General features: G+C 54.5%; 9 protein-coding genes across 9 annotated transcripts; 1 reads left to right on the top strand and 8 right to left on the bottom strand.

Annotated features, from left to right (window-relative positions):
• Positions 1–699: 699 nt before the first annotated feature.
• HMPREF1541_10615 (potassium/sodium efflux P-type ATPase, fungal-type) lies at positions 700–4,110 on the bottom strand (the record flags this gene model as incomplete). Its single annotated transcript, XM_008715285.1, has 1 exon — positions 700–4,110. One exon carries the CDS (start codon positions 4,108–4,110, stop codon positions 700–702), a length of 3,411 nt encoding a protein of 1,136 aa, XP_008713507.1.
• Positions 4,111–5,052: 942 nt separating this feature from the next.
• Positions 5,053–6,083, top strand: HMPREF1541_10614 (3-demethylubiquinone-9 3-O-methyltransferase; the record flags this gene model as incomplete). Its single annotated transcript, XM_008715284.1, has 2 exons — positions 5,053–5,060; positions 5,162–6,083. The coding sequence occupies 2 exons, from the start codon at positions 5,053–5,055 to the stop codon at positions 6,081–6,083; spliced, it is 930 nt and encodes a 309-aa protein (XP_008713506.1).
• A 979-nt stretch (positions 6,084–7,062) lies between these two features.
• Positions 7,063–9,666, bottom strand: HMPREF1541_10613 (uncharacterized protein; the record flags this gene model as incomplete). The annotated part of the gene is made up of 1 exon (XM_008715283.1): positions 7,063–9,666. The coding sequence occupies one exon, from the start codon at positions 9,664–9,666 to the stop codon at positions 7,063–7,065; it is 2,604 nt and encodes an 867-aa protein (XP_008713505.1).
• Positions 9,667–10,055: 389 nt separating this feature from the next.
• Positions 10,056–11,033, bottom strand: HMPREF1541_10612 (polyubiquitin; the record flags this gene model as incomplete). Its single annotated transcript, XM_008715282.1, has 2 exons — positions 10,056–10,951; positions 11,012–11,033. 2 exons carry the CDS (start codon positions 11,031–11,033, stop codon positions 10,056–10,058), a joined length of 918 nt encoding a protein of 305 aa, XP_008713504.1.
• A 2,991-nt stretch (positions 11,034–14,024) lies between these two features.
• On the bottom strand, positions 14,025–15,358 carry HMPREF1541_10611 (uncharacterized protein; the record flags this gene model as incomplete). The annotated part of the gene is made up of 3 exons (XM_008715281.1): positions 14,025–14,105; positions 14,163–15,238; positions 15,328–15,358. The coding sequence occupies 3 exons, from the start codon at positions 15,356–15,358 to the stop codon at positions 14,025–14,027; spliced, it is 1,188 nt and encodes a 395-aa protein (XP_008713503.1).
• Positions 15,359–15,883: 525 nt separating this feature from the next.
• On the bottom strand, positions 15,884–16,905 carry HMPREF1541_10610 (uncharacterized protein; the record flags this gene model as incomplete). Its single annotated transcript, XM_008715280.1, has 2 exons — positions 15,884–15,963; positions 16,017–16,905. 2 exons carry the CDS (start codon positions 16,903–16,905, stop codon positions 15,884–15,886), a joined length of 969 nt encoding a protein of 322 aa, XP_008713502.1.
• A 2,386-nt stretch (positions 16,906–19,291) lies between these two features.
• On the bottom strand, positions 19,292–20,344 carry HMPREF1541_10609 (uncharacterized protein; the record flags this gene model as incomplete). Its single annotated transcript, XM_008715279.1, has 1 exon — positions 19,292–20,344. The coding sequence occupies one exon, from the start codon at positions 20,342–20,344 to the stop codon at positions 19,292–19,294; it is 1,053 nt and encodes a 350-aa protein (XP_008713501.1).
• A 503-nt stretch (positions 20,345–20,847) lies between these two features.
• HMPREF1541_10608 (uncharacterized protein) lies at positions 20,848–22,873 on the bottom strand (the record flags this gene model as incomplete). The annotated part of the gene is made up of 5 exons (XM_008715278.1): positions 20,848–21,031; positions 21,112–21,182; positions 21,322–22,494; positions 22,587–22,802; positions 22,850–22,873. The coding sequence occupies 5 exons, from the start codon at positions 22,871–22,873 to the stop codon at positions 20,848–20,850; spliced, it is 1,668 nt and encodes a 555-aa protein (XP_008713500.1).
• A 1,215-nt stretch (positions 22,874–24,088) lies between these two features.
• HMPREF1541_10607 (uncharacterized protein) lies at positions 24,089–24,655 on the bottom strand (the record flags this gene model as incomplete). The annotated part of the gene is made up of 1 exon (XM_008715277.1): positions 24,089–24,655. The coding sequence occupies one exon, from the start codon at positions 24,653–24,655 to the stop codon at positions 24,089–24,091; it is 567 nt and encodes a 188-aa protein (XP_008713499.1).
• Between the last annotated feature and the right edge of the window lie 939 nt (positions 24,656–25,594).

Below are 25,594 nucleotides of genomic sequence, written 5' to 3'. Positions count from 1 at the left end.
TGAAGCTGTGTTCGAGGATGCGAAGCGTTCTGCCGACGCATGTTTTGGTCCGCACCGGGCAGACTGCGTAGCGAGCTTGAGTAGCGAGCTTGACCCGCAGCGCCCTCGAATTGCTGGAGGACTACCCGCCCTGAGTAGCGCGGCCCGCCACATGATACATGCCACGTGCTGCGGGCACAACGGTCAGCCAAGTATAGCAGCTGGAGGCAGTCGTAATGGTGATTGAGATTCCCCCTTCGGCTTGCGTTTCGCGTTAGATCCTCGTGGTCTTCGTGCCATTCACTGTACAGCTTCGTATCAGGGTAGACAGAAGGTATCCCCCTTTCGTGCAACGTGGCTGGAGAATCTGTGAGCCTCTTCAACTAGCAGGGAAATCGTCCGTGCAGCCGTGGAAACAGTCAGTGCCCTGATTGAAGGCATGGTTGTTGCCTTGTCGGGCTGCAGCGGTGTGCAGAATTGGTACTCCTCAAGTCACTCTGTTAACGGAGATACGGTGGCGCGCGGCAACACCAGCCACCAAGGTTGTGAACACGCTCGAAGTGTGTGATCAACGAAAGAGGCAACATTCCAGAATTTGTTGAGGAAAGTACGAAAGCAAGGGGCAATAGCACAAATCGTCAAGTCATTAATCTGAACCTCTCCGCAGTCCAGCTATCTGTCGCAAAAGAGTAAGAGGCCGGGTGCCTTCACCGCCACGGTTCATACCTCCTCCCTCACAGGCGGCATAGCTCTAACTTCTCCCCTGCTATCATCACTCCCACTTCCATTCTTCTCCCTCAAGCCCGACTCGGGACCCTTCTCCGCCGCCGTCACCCCGCTTAAGCTCCTCACACTCTTCTCCTCGCTCCTCGACTTGGTAAAACTCCTGGCCATAGTAAAGAAGCCCTGTCTCAGACCCAAACGGCTGCCACCTGCACGGCGCTTTGCCTTCATGCCCTCCGTCTCTTCCGCTTCAAACAGGTGGAAAGATCGCTTGATCCATTTCCAGCATTCCATCCCCGCGACGAAGATGAACAGGCACACCACGCAGGGGATCCACTCCCACGTGATGCCCTTGTGTTTGAGCGCCGCGTTGCTAAGACCAGGGATGTAGATGGCCAGGAAAACCGAGGCTCCGGCGATGACCACCGACCAGAACAGGAATTGGTTGGCCCACAGGTCCTTGAAGACGGGAAACGGGTGCGTGTCGTGCGGGTTGATGCGGAACATGCTCCGACGCATGGCTTTAAGCTCCCATGCCGAGACCAGGATCAGCCATGTCAATTCCGCAAATACGGCGGCACGGGCTCGGAACACAACGTCGCAGGTCGCGTTGTCGCTCTTGTTGCAGTTCTCGCCTAGGCCATCGGGACCCGGTCCGTAGACGATCAGCACAAACGTCATGAGGCAGCACGTGCCTTGGATCGTGCCGTAGACGAGCATATCGGTGATAAGTTCCCACGTGAAGACGCCTTTGCGGTTGTCGTGCGGTGGGCGCTCCATGACATCTGGCGCTGCCTTTTCCCGGCCGAGGCCGAACGCAGGGAAGGACGACGTAAGCATGTTGATCCAGAGAATCTGTAAGGGTGATAATGGAAAGACAGAGTAACCGTTGTCGTCCTGGAAGCCAAGACCACAGATGAGGAGGATAACTTCGCCGACATTGGAGGTGAGAAGGTGTAAAATGAAACGCTGGATGTTGTCGAACATGCGGCGGCCTTCTTCAACTGCGTTTACGATAGAGGCAAAGTTGTCATCCGTCAAGACGATATCGGAAGCAGACTTGGCGACGTCGCTGCCGTTGAGTCCCATAGCAATGCCCACGTCAGCTAGCTTCAGAGAAGGAGAATCGTTCACGCCGTCACCAGTCATGGCACAGAACCTCCGTCGCCGGTGCAAGGCTTCGATCATACGCACTTTGGTCTCTGGAGCACATCGGGCAACTACCAATGGCAAGGTAGGCATGGCGTCAATTTCCTCGTCCGTCATCTTGTCAAACTCCATAGCTGTCTTGACGATCGACGCTGCAACGTCAGGAGAAAGGGTTCCAAAGTTCTTTGGAATGATGCCAACTTCCTTCGCAATGGCAGTCGCCGTGGAAGGATGGTCGCCTGTAAGCATTGTGACCTCTATGCCTGCAGTTGCGCAAGCTTGCACAGCAGCCTTCGTCTCGAGCCGTGGCGGATCGTAGAGCCCAGCCAGACCGAGCAAGCAAAGGTCTTGTTCGACCTCACTGCGCGGAGTGTCGTCATGTTCGGCAATGTTTGCCTTGGTGAATTTGCGTGCCACGGCGAGTACACGTAGGCCTTGCTCGGCAAGGAGGGTCATTTGTTCGAGAATGCCCTCTTTCAATTCCGGAGTCATGGGCTGATTGTGCTCGCCCACACCAGACGAGGTGCACAGGTCGATAACTCGCTCAACGGCGCCTTTGGTGTAGATTACGGACTCGTCAAGACCCGGTCGGTTGTATACGACAGTCATACGCTTGATTGTGCTGTCGAACGGGTATTCCATAGCTTGCTTCCAGCCCACGCTGCCCTCCAATTCGGGCTTGCCGTAGTTGAATCGAGTGGCGAATACTTGCAAGGCGATTTCGGTGGGGTCGCCGGCTGTCTTCCAACGCTGCTGGTTCTCTTCCATGACCAGACGAACCGTAGCCAAGTTGCAGAGGGCAGCGCCTTCGAGGAAAGCCTGTAGCTCGGCTGTGACTTCGGGATCTTCCGCAATGGGTTTCTCAGTGTCTTCCGGGGTCTCGTCTCCTTTGTCGGCAGCTTTGTCGAGCTTCTCCTTTGGTACGTCGAATGAAATGGCCGCAACACTGCGCTTGGCATCTAGCTCCTCTTCGCGGGCAGCTTTCGCAGCGTCCACTTCTTTTCTGGACTTCGGGGCGGTGCCAAAGACAACGGTGCCCTCCGTAGGATCAGAAGCATTGTTGGACTTCTCAACGCTGTAAATTCCGGTTCCAGGGATCCAAGCCTTGCGAGTGACCATTTTTCCTTGGGTAAGGGTGCCTGTCTTGTCGGAGCAGATGTTTGTGACGCCCCCTAGTGCTTCCAAGGCGCTTAGCTGTCGAACAACGACCGCTCGTTTGCGCATGGCGGTCATACCGACGACAAATGTAATCGTTAGGACGGCGATAAGAGCCTCTGGGATGATTGCGATCCCAGTAGAGATGGCGTAAATAGCCACTTCATTTGTTACATTGAATCTGTTCACACCAAACACGATGATGGCCAGCAGGAGAGCACATCCGAACAACGTGTAGGCTAGCTTGCTCAGCTTGATTTGCAAAGGAGTGCCTGAGGTCAGTCCGAGAAATTTGCCAACGCCGTCCCAGGTGCGTAGAGCGCCGCCTTTGATAGGCTGCATTGTTCCGTACTTCTTGCGGGACATAGATCGGTTGGGCTTGCGACGCGTCTTCTGCATAGAGGCGGCGATCCCTCCGATAGCCGTCGACATACCAGTGTAAACGACAACTCCTCGTCCGCGGCCTTTTGTGACTGCCGAGGAAGAGTACGCAATATTCAGTCGATCTCCAAGGCCGAGTTCTTCTTTGTCCAGGGCTTCGACCTCTTTGGCCACTGGGAGAGCTTCCCCGGTCAAGATGGCTTCATCACACTCCAGGTTCATGACGTCGAACATACGAAGGTCTGCTGGCACAGTGTCGCCGACTTTGATGGAGACTATATCACCAGGCACAACCTCGGCTGAGGGAATAGTGATTTCATTGCCATCTCGCACCACAGCGGCCGATGGAGATGAGAGCGATCGGAGGGCATCCATCTTTTTCTCGGCTTTGAATTCTTGCCAGAAACCAATGAGAACATTGGCTACAATGATTGCGGTAATGACAGAGCCCTCAATGTAGTCCTCGACTCCAAAAGCTAAGGCCATGGCGAGAAGCAATACCAGGATCATGGCATTAGCAATCTGCTTCATGAGCAAGGCATACCAAGGTATGCCTCCATCTCCATCAAGCTTGTTGGTTCCATATTTCTCTTGGTATTGCTTGACCTGAGCTGACGTGAGGCCTGAATCTGTGTTGGTTTGGAGGTGCTGGAGAATGTCGTCGGTTGACAGTAGAAATGGTTGTTTGGTGTAGTTTTGCTCTTCTCTCTGAGGCTTACCCATTTTGGGTACAGGTGCTGGTATGCGGTGCCAGGGTGAAAGTAGTGAGATAAATGTCGTGGTGTTAAGTCTGTCGTTCCTAAATGAGTGAATAATATACAAAGAGGTCTTGTGTCAGCATCTCAGAACGGCACAATGACTACTGCTTGATTGACACTTCAGACACAGGAGAGAGGGATGCGGGGGTCCTATATAGCCTGGTCACGAGGGTCAAGGAAAGATAGCAACGGCTTTCAATGCACGTTATGTCGACGTTTCCCCACCTGATACAAGACTCTTCCGAGACTTCTTTGTGTCACAACCCAGTCTGCCAAGCTTCCGAGAGCGCCACGCTGATGCATTGGGCTCATATCACCCCAGCTGGGCGGAGCGGGAGTACAACCATTGGTCATAGTGTTATTGGGCTAAGCAAGCCAAGCATCGCTGATCGGATGTCGGGCGAGCACAATTTTCGTTATGGACGGAGATGCGCAACGGTAGTCGGGTCAGCCTCAGCTCAGACCACTCGAGCAGGCAAAAGAAAGGAATGCAGCGGTTGTCAAAAACTTCACCTCGCAGGAAGGAGGCCGCCGTGATTGGTTTTGCCACCGCCTCGGCTCTTGGCTCTTGGCTCTTGGCGGCCAAGATCTCTCGGGGCCGTTCCGGGGTCGGTGCCTCGGTGCTCTTGCCACTTTCTCCCTCTGCCCACGACTGCGCTCCGCTGTTCACCACACAAGCCTCATCAAGGTCAGCCTGAGGCAAATTCGCGAGCGTCTCTCGACTGGCGCGGAATCATTGCCACCGCCTCGGCTTTTCCAAAGGGGCTGTGACGGTTGACTCGGATCCCTCTCGGAGCTACCATCACATCATGGCCGAGCCCGCGTCGACCTGAGGTGGGCATAAGCATGTCTACGAAGTTCAGGGCTTCGGTAAGGCGCACTCTGGGCCAAGCAGTTCCTCCTCGCAATGATGCGGTAAGCTTTACGCTGTCTCGAATACCTTTCCGCATCTGTGCTTCCACGATACGCCTGCCGTTGCAGAAATCCCGCCTCGTACATACCACAGTCCGTGACAGTGCAATAGCCCTGCCACATGACAAGACACAAACACTGACCAATTCTCGGGAGGCTGCAAGCAAATGCTTCAGCACCTCCTCCCGAGCCCGTCATGGACCTGATGCTGCATCTGCATCCCCCATTTCAACCTCGTCCGTCTCCTCGAGCGAAGTCGACCACTTTTCCCGCCTAGCCTCAAGCTGGTGGGATCCCCACGGCCCTTCACGACTCCTCCATCTTATGAACCCGCTCCGCTTCGACTTCCTCCAATCTCTCTTCACGCAAGACCATACGGCAAATCAGCAGCGGACATATCTTGATGTCGGATGCGGCGGCGGCATCTTTGCATCCGCCTGCGCCCGCCACCCTGGCACCTCGTCGGTCCTTGCCATCGACCCAACACCTGCTTGTGTAGCCGTTGCACAAGCCCACCAGCGCCGCGACCCTGCTATCCAGCCACCGAAGCTCACCTACCTCAATACCGCTCTTGAAAATATACCTGAAGACAAAAACGGCAACAGACAGACCTTCGACGTCATTACCCTCTTCGAGGTCATCGAGCACATTTCTTCCCCTGCCGCTTTTCTTCAGAATGCCGCAGAGCACCTCAAACCCGGCGGCTGGCTGGTGGGTAGTACGATCGCGCGCTCGCCCGTATCGTACATCACCACTAAGCTGGTAGCCGAGGCGCCGCTTGTCGGCGTCGTGCCAGCCGGCACACACGACTGGAATCAGTACATCAATCCAGATGAGCTGCGAGGCTGGTTCGAAAAGCAGACCGAAAGCGCCGCCGTTGGCGGTCCTGGGGCGCATCGATGGGGATCATTCACTACAAGGGGAGTCATTTATGTGCCGGCGCTAGGCTGGAAGGTCGTGCAGGGCAGTGAAAGCTATGGGAACTACTTCTTTGCGGCGCAGAAGTTGCCGCCGCTATCGACTTGAGAGCAATAAATTGGCGGTGCTGTATACTTGAGCGAACGCAAGCCTGGCTTATATTACTGCCAGTGAACTGCTATCATCAGAAGGCGAGGTGTGAGTATGTACAAAACACTACAATAGATTGTACCACTACGCAACCAAAAATTTGGCTGTCGCGAGCGGCATGGGAACTCTGACAGAGTACGCATGAATATCCTTTCGTTAATCCACGATGTCTGCCGACGACAAAACCAACACCATACAGTACCATGCCACACCATGCTTCATGCTTTATATGCTATGCCCAGACCTGTTCCTTTTCCTCCGCCGATGCTCAATGCCCACTGCTGAACATCCACGGAAATATTCCAGTGCTTTTGCTTCTGTGCTACAGTCTCGGCTGTCTCCATATCCGCCCAAACGACCAGACCAGCAGCCGACTCAAGTAGGGGTCTCCTCCTCCGCATCTCTCTGTCTCCTGTGCATCTATGTATGCATGCAGATCAGCGTACTCCATTCCCGTGCATTGTGCATGGCAGCGGAAGTCTTGGCATCTCCGCCGTCCGAAGCCCCGTCTGTGAAGACTGGGGAAGGGAAAGCGCAGATCCCTCTCGGCGGTGCCCGCATACACGGCGCGTGCTGCATGCTGCATGTTGTACTGTAAGTCCGCATGTCTGGACCTCCGGTGCAAAAGTTGTATTACTCACATCCCGAGCCGAGTGCGTGTAGGCAAGAGGTGTACAGGAGGCGTCCGAAGATCATATGCACATTGTGCAGGATACATGCCGCTATGCAGATTGCCATGCCATGCCTTGCAACGGGCCTTGCCATACTACCCCACGCTATGCACCCAACCAAATCCCTTCCCCCAATGCATATCCTTATGCAAAGAGAAAAAAATCCTGACACACGCATGTTTGCAGGTCGCGTGAGCCCTCCAAAATTGCATCAGCATCAGTACTCCGTACAGAGTAAGTACCCGACCCACGGAAAGTGGATCGAATCAGCGCCGTCCCTTGCCTTTCCTTCCCTTACGCCTACCAGCACCGTCTCCGCCCGGCGCAGCGGAGGACGCGCCAAGGCCAGCCTCGTGCAGGTCCTGCAGACCGACATCTTCACCGCTGGTTTGCTTTTGCTTCTCCCCTGCCGCCCCACCTTCATCGACAGCCCGATGGTCAGCCTTGTCTGTGGTCGGGGGAAGTTTCAACAGGCCTAGATCAAGCATCTTCTGCCGCATTTCCGCGAGCAGCCCCCGGGCCCGATCGTTGTCGTAAGCATCGCCACGGGTGAGAACCTCGCCGTCGCTGCTGGATGCTAGTAATGTGTCCAACAACGAGTCGGTTGCGCTGAGCCCGCGCTCTGAACTGGGGACCTCAGCAGCCTGAGATTGCTGCTTGCTCTTCGGCTTCTCGTCAGCTGCTTTGGCGATGCCTTTCTTGCCGCTCCGAACCTGGCGCTCCGTCTGGATGCGCTCCTGCAGGCGCTCTCGCGCTGTCAATGGCCGCTTGCCCACCGACACCTCAGCGCCCTCGAGCTCGCCCACTTCGATTTCGCCTCTTTCAACCATCTCCCGGAGCTGCCGCTCGGCGCTCACCTGCACCATCGCATCGCGATGCTCCTCTCTCAAGCCCTCCATCAGGAGATCCTTGGTCGCATTATCCTCTTGTAAGCTCTGGATTTGGTTTCTGAGGCCTGCAAGTTCCGTAGACTCAAGATGTTGTATCCGTGACATCAAGCCTTTGACTGCAGCTTTCTCCTCGAGATACTTAGAGTTGATGTCCTTGGCCATATCCTCCAGCTTGCGCGCCTTGGCTTGCCAACGATCACGCTCCTTCTCGAGCTCCGGCACCTTGCCTTTTGTAACAAAGTCGTTGTCCGCCTCTAACTTGCGCAAGCGGTCGGTGGCACCTCTGGCTTCCGCTTCGGCATGCTCCGCCTTCTTGGAAGCTTCAGTCGCTTTGTCGACGGCTCGCTCCACGATTTCCTCAAAGTAAACTCGCTGCGAGTCGAGCTGACTGGTCAGGAGATGCGTGTACTCAAGGGCCAAATTCTCGATATCGGCGCTTGGGTCACCCTTCCCAGGCAGGCTATCGCCATACTCGGAATCAGTAACCTCGCGCACACCTACTTCGACACCGTCCTTATCCGCGCTTCGCTCTTCGACCATGATACGGTGGACATAGCCATCCCCAGCATAGTCCCATACACGCTTGCTCGCCAGGTCCATGGCAAACAGATGTCCACTTTCCTCGTAATGTGTGAACGCGTGCTTGCCCTCATACCGTCCGCATCCCACCTTTCCGCATATCAGACACTGCCACAAGCTCCCGCCATCTTCATGACAGGTCTCACACTCCAGAACGCCGTCATCAACTTCGTATTCTTCCCAACTACCGTCCTTACCTAGCTTCTTGGTTTTCTTGGTCTTCTTACCGAAGCCGCTGCGTGAAGAGAAGTCATCGTGAGTGTATCGGCAGACGGGGCAACCGCCTCCAGACCATTTCTGAAGACAGGTGCAGTGGAAGACATGCTGGCACGGTATGGTGAGGAGACCCGTAGTTTCATCCATGCGTTCCAGGCAGACGGGGCAGGTCGGGAGTTCGACGAGTGAGGGTGTAGGCGGTGCCAATGGTCGTGTTGAGGATGTGGCGCTGGATGGCATGAATGGGTCGCCTGCCACTTCTGGATAGGAACTCTCGGTACCAGTTACATGGCTCTTCATAGTTGTAGAAGTTGTCGCCACCAATTCAACGCTCTTCAAGAATACTACATGGCATGTCTCCGGCTCCATGGCATTCCACACCTTGCCGTTCCATTCTGCTTGCCATTTTCTTGCAATCTTGCCTTCGCGAAATTTCATGAGAACCATATAGCGGTTCTGGCGCTGCGTTCGCAGCATGCGGAAGTGCGAGACGGCTTCGCGGGTACCGGGACCAACAAAGGCGAGGAAGTCTGAGGGTGTCATGTAGCTAGGCACGGCCAGAATACAAAGAGTTGTACATTCGGCGTCCGTTGGTGGGGGATGTGGTGTTTTCGCTTGTCCAAGCTGCGGTGTGTTTGACCAAAGATCTGAGGACTGGTAGGGACGAGAGGATGAGACGGCGAGAGATGGCGTAGGAGCCGCATCGCGGTACAGATGAACGATTCCCCAGGAAGCGGCGGTGCTGTCATCATATGAGGTGTGCGAGAAGCGGCCTTTGAGGTACGAGGTTGAGATATTCGATCCGATCCCGCGGTTCAAGAGATCTTCCGATTTTCCATCGGGGTCTTCTGTTGTTAGGTCTTTGCTTGCGCCTGTCATATCCACGCTGTCCACGTAGACTGTGTCGAAACGGTGGTCATCCGCAGCAGAGGGGCGGATAGACGGATTATGAGGTATTCTGTTGGAAGCAGGCTCTTCGGCTGCACCACGTATGTTTTGGGCCTGCTGCGTGTGAAATTCACGTTTTCTGTCCAAGTGATGATCCCGAGTCGTTCGTGGGCTGCGGTTCGTGAACGGTCTCAACGACTTGAAGAAATAGGATAGGTTCGGCGGTTCTGCTTGTTTTACGGTCAGGTCTGGGTTAGAGCACACTTCGATAGCCACATGGAAGAAGTAATCAGGCATAATTTCCATGCATCATTAAAGCGCAAGAAGCCCTGATGTTTGCCAGTGCAAACAGTCGGAGGGGTCAGGATGCGTCGGCTGGGCGGCGCAGGCACGCGCTCTTCAAGACAGATGTATTCGGGTGGCGACCAAATGGACACAGAATCAGCCAGAAAACGTCTTGCTCGCCACGTGAGTAATTTGACATGATTTACAGGCAGGATTCGAGCGTCACGCAAACGCAAAAGAAGAAGAGCAGAGGTGAGGATGCAGAAGTAGTTTGATTGTCTACCCTATTCGCTTGGCATTTCCTGCCGAAGCCCTCAAGCTATGCTAATGTCGAAGATCATGAGTTCCTATTTCCCGCGCCCATTCCGTGTCGTGAAATCATTGCTGATGTCAGTCTGTGCTTACTGACCACCACGCAGGCGCAGCACCAAGTGCAAAGTGCTCTCCTTCTGGATGTTGTAATCCGAGAGCGTACGACCATCCTCAAGCTGCTTACCAGCAAAGATCAAGCGTTGCTGGTCAGGAGGAATACCCTCCTTGTCTTGGATCTTGGACTTCACATTATCAATGGTGTCGGATGATTCAACTTCAAGAGTAATGGTCTTTCCAGTCAGAGTCTTAACGAAGATCTGCATACCACCACGCAATCTGAGGACAAGGTGCAGAGTCGACTCCTTCTGAATGTTGTAGTCTGAGAGAGTACGGCCATCCTCGAGCTGCTTACCAGCAAAGATCAATCGCTGCTGGTCGGGTGGGATACCCTCTTTATCCTGAATCTTGGACTTGACATTGTCGATGGTGTCTGATGATTCGACCTCGAGAGTGATGGTCTTGCCGGTGAGAGTCTTGACGAAGATTTGCATACCGCCACGAAGACGGAGGACAAGGTGGAGGGTGGACTCCTTCTGAATGTTGTAGTCAGACAGGGTACGGCCATCCTCAAGTTGCTTTCCAGCAAAGATCAGGCGCTGCTGGTCGGGAGGAATGCCCTCCTTATCTTGAATCTTGGACTTGACATTGTCGATGGTGTCGCTGGACTCGACCTCCAGGGTGATGGTCTTTCCAGTGAGGGTCTTAACAAAGATCTGCATGCCACCGCGGAGACGGAGCACCAAGTGGAGAGTAGACTCCTTCTGAATGTTGTAATCGCTCAAGGTGCGACCATCTTCGAGTTGCTTGCCGGCGAAGATAAGACGCTGCTGGTCAGGAGGAATGCCTTCCTTGTCCTGAATCTTGCTCTTGACATTGTCGATGGTATCGCTGGACTCGACCTCAAGGGTGATGGTCTTGCCGGTAACTGCAGCATGTTAGTGATCTGTTATCAGGTGGCGATAAGCAGATGCGGGGAATGACTCACGGGTCTTGACGAAGATCTGCATGATTACGGTCGTCTAGTAAGAGTGTAAGACAGTGTTAAGGGATGGAATGATCAGACGCTTGAGGTTATGCGTGATCGAGAGAGTGGTAGTGGATGAGGAGGAAGGATGGAGAGTGGTGAGTAAGAGAGGTTTAAGTAAGTCGGAGGGAGGCGGGCGCCTGCCCTGCCACTGCCAAGCCCGCTAATGTGGAGAGAAGCTTGTGGAAAGTCAGCCTCGTTACCTCGTGACTCTTCGGCAAAATCATGGAACAACACAAAGGTTTGTGCTGCTTGTAGTCAAAGTACCGTTGCCACTTGTGCTTTGCTAATCACTCTTTGCATCAAATAATGATACTACTGAAAGCAATGTTGCCTCAGGTGTATGTGGCAGCTTCGAGATGAAACTGGCAAGCGTCCTTCACCCCAGATGTGGAGCAATGTGGTTCCCAATGACGCATTCCTCCGATGGGCAGGCAGCTGCGACTGCCCGCCGACGCCACGGACTTTGAACCGATCGTCAGGTACGCGTCCTTGTGGCGCATCTGCGCTCGTGCAATTTCGCTTCATATTGAGAACATCTTGCGCAATCCAGTGTCACTTATAGATGCGCTGAAGCTCGCTTCCAGCCGCAGCGTGACTGTCGCCATGTCGCTGTTGAAATCGATGTCGTCATTAGCGTATCGTTATCGATAATAGCTCCATTGACGCTGCTCGATTCTGCAGTGTCCTTGTCAGCAAAGTGATTCAAGAGACGTATGATCTGACTGACACGCTTGACCTTCCGGGTCCTTTCTTCCAGGCTCGATATAATACGTTGTTGAAATTCTGCGGGAAGGCACTGTCTTAAATCCTACTCTGTGATGGGGTTGCGAACAGAGGAAAAGACATTCTATCATGAGTGTTGAATGTTGACCTGCTAATTCAACGCAGAAATGCTACAGCTCGGTCTAGACCTTCCAGGTAGGTCCTCAGACTGCTCATGCTTCGATTTTCTCCATTACACCGGCCAGATCGACAGCCCTTCACTTCTGACCTCTTCTCAAAGTTCGACCAAGCCTCTCCGCCCACGCAGAAACACGCTCAAAAGTGCTTGTCGTCGCGGGTCGTTTTCCTGCACTTTCCAGAAACTGTTTCCATCAGCGTGCCTCCCCAACTCGGTAACTCCTTCCTCAGACTCAATCTCCAGCTCAAAGACGGTTGGAAGACGACTGAAGTCCGGTTGCGCAATCGGCTCAGTCATGACAGACCGTAGCGACAAGAACGACCCATACTTCTTTCGCCGGCCGCACTCGCCACACGCGAAAACCTCCTCTACTGATCATGGAGTCAGTAGTCGTCAACCAAGCAAAACATGATCAAAGGCTAGTCGCGTCGAACGGGTGCTCAAATGTGCTCAACCATGGATAATCGACATGGTCCCTCACTTTATCCCCCAACTAAAGAATCCGCTGGGGCACTTCTCCCTACGTTCTCCAGCCTCACCACTCCTCCGCTTCTTCCCCTGCTCCATTCTAGCCTCGAACTCGCGACTTTTCAAGATCTTCACCTTGCCTCCTTCCTCAAACACGCTCATGCACGTACCAGGCCTTTTCAACTTCTCCCGCTCGGCATTGACGCATTTTTGGCAGATGCTGTCTTCCTCGCGACTCCCGCAAGTCTTTTTGTTGTAGCAGGTGCGGCCGATGACGGTGTTGTTCTGGGCAGGCGTGAGGTCCTTGCTGACACGCGAGCATTGGTGATAGACACGCGGCTGGGTCGCCCAGTGGCCGCAGCGGGCGTGATAGATGTCTTCGACGTAGCACATTGGGTGCTTGCTGGACGACAGGTGGACGGATTGTCGGAATATCTGGGGGCGGAGGTCAGCTGGATCGACCCGCATGCGGGTGTTGTTGTTGGGCGAGGATGTGATGGTGTTGGTAACTGTGCTGACGAGAGTGTCTCTGATGCTGCTGCAGATGCTTTCACCCATCAAGCAGCATCTGGCTTTTTGAGGTACTCATTCCGATGACCTGCCCCTGGCGCAACCCAAATTTGTCTCTCTCAATGTCACTGTCTTCTACCGCCTTTGGAGACCGCAGCACACTGCACCACAAAGGCGTAGCAAATCACCGTCACCCAAGCTGGTATCACTCACGGACAATGCTCCAGAGCAAACCCACCTCGACCCTTACCTTGCGCTCAAACACATTATGGGGCGAACAAAGGAAACTCAAAGACAAAGGTGCCTCCATATCGCAAAGCCGGACTGACACCAGTCTCACACACCACAACCCACGCCAGCAAACACGAGACACAGCACACCAGAATGTCTCGCAGGCCTCCCCCAGGCCGTCACAAGCCTCATAAGCAAAGAAAAAACTCACCTCAAAGGCCCCACCCACATCCCCCCTCCCAAACCTCTCCCCACCCAACACTCTCTTCAGCCTCCTAACCTTCGCATTGATCGCCTGTCCCCGCTCCCGAAACTCCAGCAGCTGCGCCTCGCTGAACGTGCAGGATGGCCCCCAGAGCGGCTCGAAGGCCGGGCGGCGTGGCTCGTGGGTCTGTCGTTCGTAGGAGCGAACGCGCGAGGAGATGGGGCTGGGGCGGAGGTCGGGCGAGGTGTAGCTGCGCGCTTGCAGGGAGGAGTGGTGGAAGCGGGCTGCGTTGGCGGTGGTGATGGTGGAGATGTCGGTTTCGGTGGCCGTGTTGGTTGTGTCGCTTGCTGCGGCTGGGCTGGTGTTGCGGACGAGGTGGAGGTGAGGGGAGGAGTAGACGGGGTCGGTGGAGGAGCGGCGGAGAGGAGAGATGCATGAGGGAGTGGTGGAAGACATGCTCGAGTTTCGAGTTGGACGCTTTTGGCATCGGGGTGCGTGGGATGGGGGGAACTGGGAGTGTTGGGAAGGCTATATCTTTGTCTGATCTAGATAAGCTGGTGAAAGTGAAGCTCATGATTCCCAAAGCACAGAGACGCTTCGTCATCTGAGCTTGACTTCACTTGACCTCACATCTACTCATCAGTAGTTCATATCTCTTAAAGATCGACTGGGTAGTCCAGCGTCTCAATCTTCTCTGGGTACTTGAGATCGCCTGCCTTGCGTACCTCATCCATGATCTGCGCAAAGTTAGCGAACCGAAGCTATCAGAATGCAGGATAGACAAGGGCACTTACCTCCATGATCAGCACAGACTCGTCCCAGCCGAGAAAGCTGCCTTCTTTCCTGCCCGAGACCAACGCCCTGGCGGCGTCGTCCGCTTCCCAGAACATGCCATGACCTTCTCCTTCACTATTCCATCCGTCTCCAAACCCATTCTTCCAACCACTGCCCTTCCCCGGGCCAGGCTGAGGCCAGTGCTTCTCCTCTACCGTCCCATCAGTGAGAATGAGCTTAGTCTTGAGTGGCCTGTATATCATGGGGTAGACTTGTATCTCTCCCTTATCACCCTGCACCCTCACCGCCGGCGTATCATTATTCCCACCAGGCGCACTAGCAGCCCTAATACTCGTCGTTGCCACGCCATGAGCATCCCCGCCCTCCTTCCGCGGGAACGTGAGCAGCATGGTGCACATCTCATCGCACCCCGTCGGCTCGTAGCGCTTCACGCTCGCCAGCACGCCTGGCCTCTGCCGGGTTTTGGGATCTTGCGTGTGGTACAGACACTGCATCACCCAATTCAGCGCATAGACACCCAAATCCAACAAGGGCCCGCCAGCCAGGTCCGGGTTGACCATGCGGTGCTTCCCATCGGCGAACGTCTTCTCCGGATCTGAACTGAGGGCCAGGTCGGCGAAGCACCGTGTGACATTGCCCAGCTTGCCGCTGCTGATCAGGTCGCGCACGTAGATGCTCAAGGGAAAGTATCGCGTCCAGACGGCTTCCATGAGGAACAGACCTTTCTCCTTGGCCAGGTCGACGAGTTTGCGCGCTTGAGCCGCATTGACGGTGAATGCTTTCTCGCAGAGGACGTTCTTGCCGGCGTTGAGGCAGAGCATCACGTTCTGGTAGTGGTGCGAGTGCGGGGTGGCGACGTAGATGATGTCGACGTTGGAGTCTTTGACTAGTTCGTCGTAGCTTCCGTAGGCTTTGGCGGATGATGGGGCGCCGACCTCCTTCAAGAAGTCCTGGGCGCGGGAGGCACTGCTGGACGAGGCCGCCGCGGTGACGGTGTGCTTGACATCCTGGACATCGCGAGTGGTTGGGTCGACGAGAAGGTCACGAGTGAAGGTCTTGGCGATGCCGCCAGTCGCTGTGGGATGGTGGTCAGAGCAAGGTCTATTAGGGCTTTGTGGGGACGCGGGGTGGTTAGTGGTGGGGGAACAGTGCGAAAGGACTGACCTAGAATTCCCCAGCGGATTTCTTTGGCCATATTTGCGAGACGTTTGTTGGATGTAAGGTGGAAGCTTGGACAATGCAGGACTTAGATGGTCTTTCCAGAGTCAAGATGTCCATAGCATGGGACAATCGGAGAATGTAGTTCATATACACGTCAATGGCAAATGGTGAGTTGCCAAGAGTGGAAAGCTCGCCTATATGCCGGGTAAATGCCAGGTGCAGCATTAGAAATGTTACTGTCAAGGTTTGAGGAAGTATTTACCCTGAAAGATCACTCAGGGGACACCATGTTGGCCATCCAGCTCTGCAGGCGCCCGCCTGTCATGTAACGTTTAACGGTTTGTACGCATCAAGTTACTGGCGGATGTCGCTCTTTTCGTATCTATGACTTTACTCATCATGGCTAATACAACACTTTGCAGCCGGTTGGCTCGTAGACGAGCAGCACTGCTATGTCCAGAGCTGGGCCCTGCAAGAGTAGTCGCAGGACGACTCCCAAGACATCACAATTGCAGGTTGGGTGTTTAGTGCACACCATCTCCGGTTGCGGGGACGTTGTCTATCCTTGCACCCTGAATGTGCGGCCACTGGCAGTCTTACGCTCGCGCTCTTCATTCTCTGGACGGGCTCTGTTGAGGACTGTTCGACCATTAGCATACGATCTTGTTGAACTCGAGGCAGTGGTATCATACCTTGCAGGAAGTCAGCAGTCCGCCGCCGCATTCGGCTGTGAATGTAGGCTTTGCTGGCTTTGATATGATAATGGAAGTAGTCTCTAAACGTCTGGATGTGGCTGATGTTCTCGGCCCGCCGAGACTTCTTCAGGTGGCGTGGGAACAAGACGAAAGTGATAAATCCCATTTCACCCTTCTCGCCAGTATTGCCTATACCGCGCATCCCTTGCAACTCGAGCGGCGGATCTGACCGGAAGAGCACTTGTGGTGCATTCTGGATAGCTCTTCGTCGCGCATCCACGAACTCCTGGAGGAAGACCTTGCCAAAGATCCTGTCGACTTCGTCCTTGAACAGAGTGCTGAAGATGACAGTCACGCGATCGTGAGATGCCTTGATGTAAAAGGCCTCTTCCTCACGGTAGTGGATCGCTTTGACCTCACCACCTTCTGCCACACCCTGAGGCGCAGACTCGGAGGTATACTTCGCAGCCTCTTCAGACAACTGGTCAAACTCCTCAAACGCCTTCTCAAAGGGGGCAGCCATGACATTGCGCTTAAGAAGGGCGACCCGGCGTACCAGCTCTTCCCTCTCCTCCTGAGACGGAGGAAGGTTCTCGAGATCGATCAGGATGCTGAAGTCGTAGCCAGCCTCGGGCTGAGTGATGTAGGCGCCATACTCCCGCTGTAGCACTTCCTCTGCACCATATGTGACGAGCTCTCGGTAGCACTTGACGGACAACGAGACCAGGATCTGGGTCTTTGACTGAGGGGTCGAGATATGGAATGTCACCCCATCAAAGTCGGAAGCGATCTGATCAATCGAGCTCGGAGGCAGCGGAGGGTTCGCGAGCAGGCGCTCTGTGAGGATGGATTGCAGGAGTGTGTTCTCGAAGGAAATAAGCAGCATGGTGACGGTGGCTGCTCAGAGCAGCGTCGACGGGTAGGGCGTTGAGCGAATCAAGAAGGTCTCGTAGGTCTCGTAGGTGTCGACGTGAACACGTCAACAACGGTTCGACTGCGGCCTGCCGTGGTGTCGCATCTGACGTTGGTGGATGAGGCGGCGCGGCGGGGCACAGCGCGAGGCTGGGTGGCCTTGGCGGTAAGGCTGCACCCCTAACAGTATCCTCCACCCTTCTTGACCTCCTTACTATAGACATGACATGCCGAGTACTTGGTGTCCCTGTAGTGTTGCTCCTAGTAATCTACCAATCGGGTCCGCGGCTCGGTCTGACACGCCTGATGGCATCACGTTACTACTCCAGACCATTCCGCTAACAAAGGCGCGAGCCGCAATCATTCTGGGGCATCTTTCCTAGTTTCCAAGCGACGGTCCAGGCGAGAGTCCGGCTCAGAAGCGCGCTCGCTCGGGCGTCACTTGCAACGCCTGGCCCTAAGATTGAGGTGTACGCCTTTTCTCTACATGTATATAACAGTCAGAGGTTGAGTTCATGCTTTGCATTTGTGCTCCATATCACACGCTTCTATTGAAAACCTCGAAGTGCATGTTGAACATCGATACTCCTACCGGACCAAGATACTGCACGATTGGGATACTGCTACACCTTCCTTGGCTCTAAGTCAGACACTCAACCTCCTCTGCGGAAGCATCTTTGGAGCCAAGGCCCAACATGACCCTACCATACTAGTAGGTCCCACCAGGACGTGCCGCACTCTCATTTACTGACTGAATTTTGCAGCGACTACAGCAAGTACCCCGCCCAGAACGCGCCAGCCCAGTCTTCTAACCCCCAGACTGGACCTTTGGCCGCAGAAGGGGCGCCTTTTGATTACTCGCGGTACAACGGCCCGGTGTGTTTCGAAGGCGGTCAGACTTTCAATCCTTCTCAAATGCGGTTCCAGAATCACCCTCAGAATCAGTCACATCAAACGTCAATGCCAGGGCCAGCAGCTCCGCCGCCGTACTCCAGCTATCCTGCTGCTGCCGGAGGCGCTTATGTAGCTCAGCCTTGGCAAGGCCAGGCTCCGGCTTACGAGCCCCAAGTTGGCCAGCTGATTCAAGTTTCTGGACAGCCCCAGCCATGGGTCGTGGTTCACATCCGTGAAGACGGATCTTTCTGTATCAACCCGCAGCAATAGCCGGTTGACCGCTGATGGAGCCTGACAGTGGGGGCCCGATGCGTTATATTGGCATGGTGGACTGATGCCAAACATCCGTATGTAGGTGAAATTGATATTGGGAGATGATATAGCTGATAATTAAACCGGAGCTCTTGCTGGTCTAGGACCTGTGGTCCATTTACCAAGGGTGAAGCAAATGATAACTGGTAGGAAATACTCTATCGTCGACGACATCTCGCCCATCCGGCACTCCATCTTCGCCTCTTACCACCACGACCGCAGAGCGTAGTCACGATGCCCACATCATCTCCATCACGCGATGTCTTGTGGCACAACATCAGCAACGCTTTTGTGGTCTCTATAAATACGTTTCCTGCAACGTTTGCTAGGTATATGTCTCCCGTTTTCCCTATCTCTAACGCCGAACCAATATACAAGACTACTTGCACCCAAGACTAGTCCACGCCATATATCTCCTTACAATCCCTTCTCCATCCGCGCCGCAATCAACAGCATGCCCATTGTCTACCCCGGTACTCCACAGTACTACCTCCAAGGCGCCTACGCACTGGCTCAAAACCAAGCCTCGAAGGCCGGCCATCCTCAGCAACCACAGGCTGCTTTCCAACAGCAGCCGCAGACACAGCTGGTGGACCCGAGTTCTGTACCATATCAAGGACACCCCGGTACGCCGGGCTGTAACTGGCCAGCCGGCAGCCCTGCTGCAGCAGCTGCTGCTGCTGCTTCCAATCAAAGGCAAGCGCCCAACCTGCAGCAGGAAAGGCTCTTGTAATGGACAGCTCGTGGTTTATGGCTATGCGGGTGGTGGATGGGTGTATCATTGTCACTCTTGAACCAGGAAGCGGAAGTGGGGAACGCAGAAAGCAGGCAAGGAACTAGAGGGAGATAGTTGTGTATGTGAGTATGTAGACAGGGTGGAGAACGGCCGTTGGCTGTATATTGGTCTCTTGGATCGACTACGGGGGTTTCAGCAGTGGTACTATGATGGATGGGGTTCTATACGCAAGCGAGACACAAAAGACTGAACTATGCTTACCACATAGCTTGAGCTGTCCAAAGATATACATACACAAACGAGATTTTGTACCGAATGAAGGAAGTGAATCGTCTTCGAGATGTCCCGTCGTGAGCGTTAACATTATCCTGACCTTCACGACGGCATGAAACCGACAGCCTCCTCGGCTGCACCACCATCATGCTACCTCAGGCCCATGATTTCTCGATGCCATTTCCAGCATCTCTTCCCAGATCTCGTCCATCTTCCAGATAGCGGCCACATGTCCACCCTGGATCACCTTCAGCCTTGCCTCCGGGTAACTATCCCGCAACCACCGACACATCCCCAGCCCCAAATCATCCTCATCAGCCCCCACCACCAGCACCGGCGCCCTACCCTCCATCTCTCTGGGATCAAACCCCCAATCCGAATGCAACACATCCGGCCCCTCCAAAAACCCGCGGCACCCTCCCTGCCTCCCCCTCACACACCTGACCGCCCCCTCCGCCATCCCCCTAATCCACATCTCCTCCGTCAACCCCCTCCTCCCCAACCACGCATCACACTCCCTCCTCTCCTCCCCTCCCATCCTCCCCAATACAAACCCTTTCATAAACCCCTCCGCACTAGCTACATCCCTCACCATCCACCACACAGCCCAGCTCGCCAACCTCGGCACCACCCTCCCCGGCACCCACACACTCAACGGCCCCACCCCCACCCAATTCGCCCACGTCATCTCCCTCGCATACCCGTCATGCAACCTGAACGGCGAGAACGGCGCCAACAGCAGCAACCCCCTAACTTTCGCGCCCCAGGGGAACGCCTCCCGGCTAGCGCCATACACCGTCTGCGCCGCCACGCTCCCATAGCTGCCCCCGGCGACGTACAGCGCGTCCAGGGCCGCCTCCGGGCCGGCGGGGTAGAGGTGCTGCAGCAGCGCGCACATGTCGCGCACGAGGGAGGTGTGGTACGGCAGGCCGCGCGCCGTGGGGCTGGACTCGCCGTTTCCTGGGAGGGTGGGCGCGATCCAGTGTGCGGGTGTGGGGGACAGGGTCGCGAGCGGGGCGGGGAGGTGGTCGGCGGTGCCGATGGAGAGGTAGCCGGAGAAGAAGAGGATGGCGGTGCGGGAGGTGGGTGGGCCCGTGGTAGCGTAGTGGAGTTGGCGAGTGGGGGGCAGGGGGAGGAGGGCTTCGTTGGGTTTGGGAGGGGGTATCGAAGTCGTGCTGCCTGTGGTGGGCTTTGGCATGGTGACAGGTGGTGGGATGGGTGGCGTTTGGATTGCTGATTATAGTGGGGGGCTCGGATGCGTGGAGGAGCTTGTCGTAAGGAGGGCATGGAAGGGCAGAAGGGCAGATGAGTGCAATCTATATACTTGGTCATTGTGCTGCATGTGTTTAGTCCTAAACACGGTTAGGAATCCGGGCGCGAACGTGGCTGATAGCGGTGAACAAGGGTGGTGCCAGTTCAGCATTGCCTTGAACACCTCGTATTCGTTTAGAAGCAGCCTGTGGCTGATTTTTGGTTGTTGCCTTAAAGGCCAAGAAATGGAAGAATCATGCGGTAGCGAGATCGATGAGCCGGACAAGCAGCTTTCATTTGTCAATTCTGATAAGTTGATGAACAATTAGCCTTTGCTGATACCCATACTCGACTCGCAACGCCTTGGAACGGATCGCTCCTGAATCGATTTGGAACAGGAAACGCTCGAGAGATCCCAACATCCCAGTGAGGTACAACTCGGTGGGCTCTTCACATGCGATGCACACTGCTGTTCTTCGACCACTTTCGGAAGGTCTTGCCCTTGAAGTAGAACAGGATGCCGAAGAGGCACCAGAGCAGAATTAACGACGCATTGGTCATAATAGGAGGGATGAAGCCGGCCTCCTCGGCCCATGGAGTGATGAACTTCGAAAAGCCGTAGCCCCAAACGTTTCTGGTAGAAGTGGTCAGTATCTCTATCTCAATCACAAGCATGAGACGGGCCAAGGCCGGGGTGGGGGCGAGAAAGCGTACTTGTTGACCGTGATTGAAACGAATAGACTGCCGGCGACGGGTTTGTAGCTGTCGACTGCGTAGGTACTTGCCTGAGAGTTGTTACCAATGTTGACTTTATGGGGTATTGGGCACAGGTTAGTCAGGAGCCACATGTCCATGGATCATGGGCCTCCTTCTGCCTCAGAAAAGGCTACCTGTAATAAGCCATCCGTCAAGAGGGAGACTTACCATGGACGGTAGAGCCGCAACTTGGATTCCAGCACAAGTCCAGCCGATGATCACGGTTGCCTCCCACGGCCACTTCTTCTGGAATCCAACGGAGGTGATAATGTTACCCAGATACATGATGATGACGTAGGGAATCATGGCTGGCAGACGCATCTCAGGTTCTCGAATACCGTTATTTCGTTTCGTCAAGCGAGCAGCTACCCAATCGCTGAGTGGTCCAGCAGTGAAGAGGCCGATCATGGCTCCAATCAGAATGGCGAAGTTCATGAAACCGATCTGAAGGCTGGTGAATCCACGAGGCGCAAATGCCTGTGTTTGTGTGAGATTGATTGTGAGGAACGATGAGCAGCTCCATGAAACGACGAACGAGGCGAACTGTACGATCGGAAAAGCCATCATCTTCCAAGGGATCCAGACGTCAAGTAAGATCGACTTGAAGGGGTGTGCGTTAGGTTGGAATAACGCCCATTGTAACTTTTTCGGTCCTCCCCGTCCGAGCCAAGGGTCCGTGTGCTCAGCAGACTCTACAGTGACAGGCTGTTGGCCGATCGCTTCGTGGGTCGACGTTGAAGGCTTTTCAGGGGACTGCTCCGTGGCAGGATCAATTTTCTCATTGGGTGGCGAGGTATCGATAGGTGAATCAAACTTCTCGCCAGGATGGTTGCGGTGCCACTTGGTCTCCGGGAAGCCGAAGGCAACGAGAAGAAATGAGAAGCCTAGCAAAGCCACATTAAGCCACCAGAAATTTCTCCATCCGACAGTCAATGCCATGGGACCCGAGATGATAGGTCCGACCATCAACGATCCCATATAAACAACCCAATATAGGGTGTTCCATTTGCCACGATCGTGCAAGAAGAAGATATCGGCAATAACCGCGGGCTGTATTGTCTCAGCAGGCCCGGCACCTACGCCATTCAATGCGCAAGCACCCATGAAGCTGTTGTAGGTCGTTGCCCGTGCTCTCCATATGCACGAAGCCAAGCAGATGAGTTGTGAAGCGAGATACACAGGACGACGTCCGAAGGAAGTGCTAATCGGGACCCAAATAAAATTGCTGAAGCCGAGGATGAGGATAGGCACACCAGTGAATTGTACGGCCTGGGCCAGTGTGCAATCGAATTCTTTGATGTAGTCTTCGAACATAGGAGCGAGGGCCAACGGACCAAAGCCCTTTTATCTATTAGCACTGCAGAAGCCTAGGAGAAAAAGGTTGTGAGGGCGTGGCAATAGTGTAAAGGGCTCGGAGGAGGGTTGCCAAGTACCTGGGAAAATGTGACCAGCGACGCTGAGATGATGGTGATGAGCTTCCACTTCAACGACCAATTCAATGGATCGTGCTTATCCGCGCTAGGCTGAGGAACAAGGACCTTGTGAGTTCTGTCGCCAGACTTGACAAAGTGAACGGTTCCAACATCAGCCATAACCTCTGTGCCCGGAAGCAATTCAACATGGAGCTCATCCTCAATGGCCCGGAGCTCCTACAAGCTTGTCAGCTGGGATAAAATATGCTGGTGATCAAGCTTACCCGGCTCGTGTAGTTCATCTCCATGATGGAAGATAATGGTCGTGATGCTTCGCAGTCGAGATGGGTGGATCGGAGTCGTTTGAACGGCAAGGAAGAGATGGGAAGCGCATATGTACTTGACGCGCAATCGCGATCGGATAATGCACAAATGCTTGCATCATGCCGTCTCAAGACCACGAGCCGGGGCCCCAGATCTTCGAGGTGGTGAATGCGTTGATTGGGTTTAGTCCTCAGGGAGCCACGTGCGGAGAAAGCCCACGAGCAGCTCCAACAACATTTACGCAAGTCGGCAAGTCAGAACAAAGCGTGGAGCGAATAGGGTGAGTGGTGGCAAGCTAGGTGCTCGCTTCGTTAAAAGCCCCTGCCTTGGAAACGCTGATATCGGCAGTCACCTCGGCATATGCACTGTTCATACAAAGTGGTGGACTAACGCCGTGAGCGCATTCTATGAGTCCAGAAGCCTGGAACACAATCGGCAGCCGAATCTGGGAGTTTAGATTGGCCTCTGCCGGCAGCGTTCCAGCTCAGGTCGAGAACGGAGCACATTCCAGAAAATCCATACGTCAAGCTGGGTGGGAGCCCCCGTGGATTTCATTTACATGCATGAACAACGCCTTTCCTCTGCTGACAACGGACAACATCATGGAAACTTGTGGTTCAACATACAAGGCCGAGAGGCTAGGCCAGGCCGGTGGAGTGACCCTGTATACTACCCCGGAACATGCATCAAGCCCGTCTTACTCCCCTGCAATGGCCCTGCCAAGCGGCATTGAACTGTCAAGCATGATAGCCAAGGAAGCTTGTGTCGGTAGGCGATCTGCCAGATATGGAGCCTGATGTGGAAATGCAGGTTATTGTGTGACATCGGTAATCCTCGACGACAATGGTTGTCAGGGTTGACCATTGAACACCGATCTCGTTTGGCCCAAATAATTTCGGCCGGATGAGGTGTATAGAATATCCGCGTGTCTCCTGAGAGTCGGAACCTGCGAGCTGGTACAAGAACTGGCCATCAGTCAATGGCCGATTGTAGTGGTCGCAACACTGTTCTCGTTGTTGCTTGTGATGTCTTCATCTGTTCAAGGCCTGACGGAGACTTGAACTCAAAGCTGGGCCGTCTGCACTCGTAATGGCCCTTAGCCGTGCGCTGTTGGAGTTTTATTCCGAGTCGATTGTCTTATTTCGTTAGCGCCATAGATGAACTTTGGTGCTCAAAATACTGCGAAGAGCCCAGTATAATCACAGCAGGTCGAAGTCATCTAGTTTGTCTCTGTAGCTGGCCACTTGTCGCTGTATCTTGCTGCCTTCCGTCCAGGTGATGAAGTCTTCTTGACCTCGAGAAATCAGGTACGCGGGGTCTGTAACGACATCGGTGCCGACTCTGACATGGCCTTGCTCAATAAATTTATGGGCGGTTGTGATGTTCTCGACCATGCCTGAGCGAACCAGAAGTACACCCAGGCGCCTCCGACAAATGGCGGACACCGTAATATCATTTTCGATTGCTGATAATGCAGCACCTTGCTCACGAGACTGCTTCAAGATGCCAATTTGAAAGAGTTTCTCAAGCATCACCGTCTCCATCTGCCGTCGATACGGATCATCGGGCTCGAGGTTGGAGAGTAGGTGCGCCAGCTGACGTAGTTTCCCGCAGAGCACATTGTATTTTTGATAATCCAAAGGATGTGTCAAATGATAGCGCCGACGTACGGCAGCTTCACGGTGGTTTGAAGAATCGGATTTGTAGGTGAGGAGATCGACTTTGCGAAGGAGGCGCGACTCGTGGTGCTTGAGTTTGCGGACCATGTTGGGTGTTGGGATATATCTATGCGCAGCGTTCTGTGACGCGAATCGTTGACGTTCACAAAGGTCTTTCGGAACAAAAGGCGCTTTTCGTTACTGCACTTGCACCGTTGCTGACCAAAACGCGAAAAGGTACGATGAGACGACTTGACCATCACGCCTCAACTTTTTTTCTGAGCGGAGAGCGGGGACTGGATTTAGGCCCGAGGTTCACCCGGACACTGGCCAAGACACTGTGCCGGGGTTGGAGCTTGCTTTGACCAAACCTGCTCGAAGGGTCATCCAGGTCAGTGCTCAGCATGAACTTTCCTGCCTCATGCGAATGGGTGATTTGTGGATGGCGGCATGCCAGAGTGCAGACCGATCTACCGGCCATGGCTAGATGCCGCACGAGCCCTCCCTGAGTAACAGCAGTCTCGAAGCGTGCAACCCAGGATGACTCGACCAGGGTCAGAGGATACGTTTCACCACCCCGGGTGCCATTAGACCGGTAACAATCAGCAGCTACTGATGGCGACTACTTGCAGTCAAGCACTGAAATCTCAGCTTCACGGATCACGGGACAGGGTTTGCCGGCTTGTCTGTTGCGATTTTTTCATGCTTCCTTCGCCAGACGACTGATATTGCGGACACCTCCCACTCGCTCTCTTGATTGTGCCCCCAGTTGTTTTCTATTTACTATAATGCTGTTTTTCGTATTCGTGCGCAGTGCGCTACTAATTGCAAGCCTTGGTGTGACTTCTGCAGCGCAGGATCTTCAGGAGGTCAATGGGCAGATATTTACTCCCGGGTGAGTCCAACTGCGGACGATGGTGCCGAAGCCGTTCTGCATCGGAACGGTTCAATACCTCGCAAACATTGTCGACCGTCAGTTTTGGAACCAGATTGGCTGATGACTGAATCGGCTGCAGGTTAGCTATCATTAATTCGCCTCAGCCAGAT

The sequence above is a fragment of the Cyphellophora europaea genome, assembly GCF_000365145.1.
Source record: "Cyphellophora europaea CBS 101466 unplaced genomic scaffold supercont1.13, whole genome shotgun sequence".
Classification (NCBI taxonomy): domain Eukaryota; kingdom Fungi; phylum Ascomycota; class Eurotiomycetes; order Chaetothyriales; family Cyphellophoraceae; genus Cyphellophora; species Cyphellophora europaea.
This window is presented reverse-complemented; position numbering and strand designations above follow the sequence as displayed.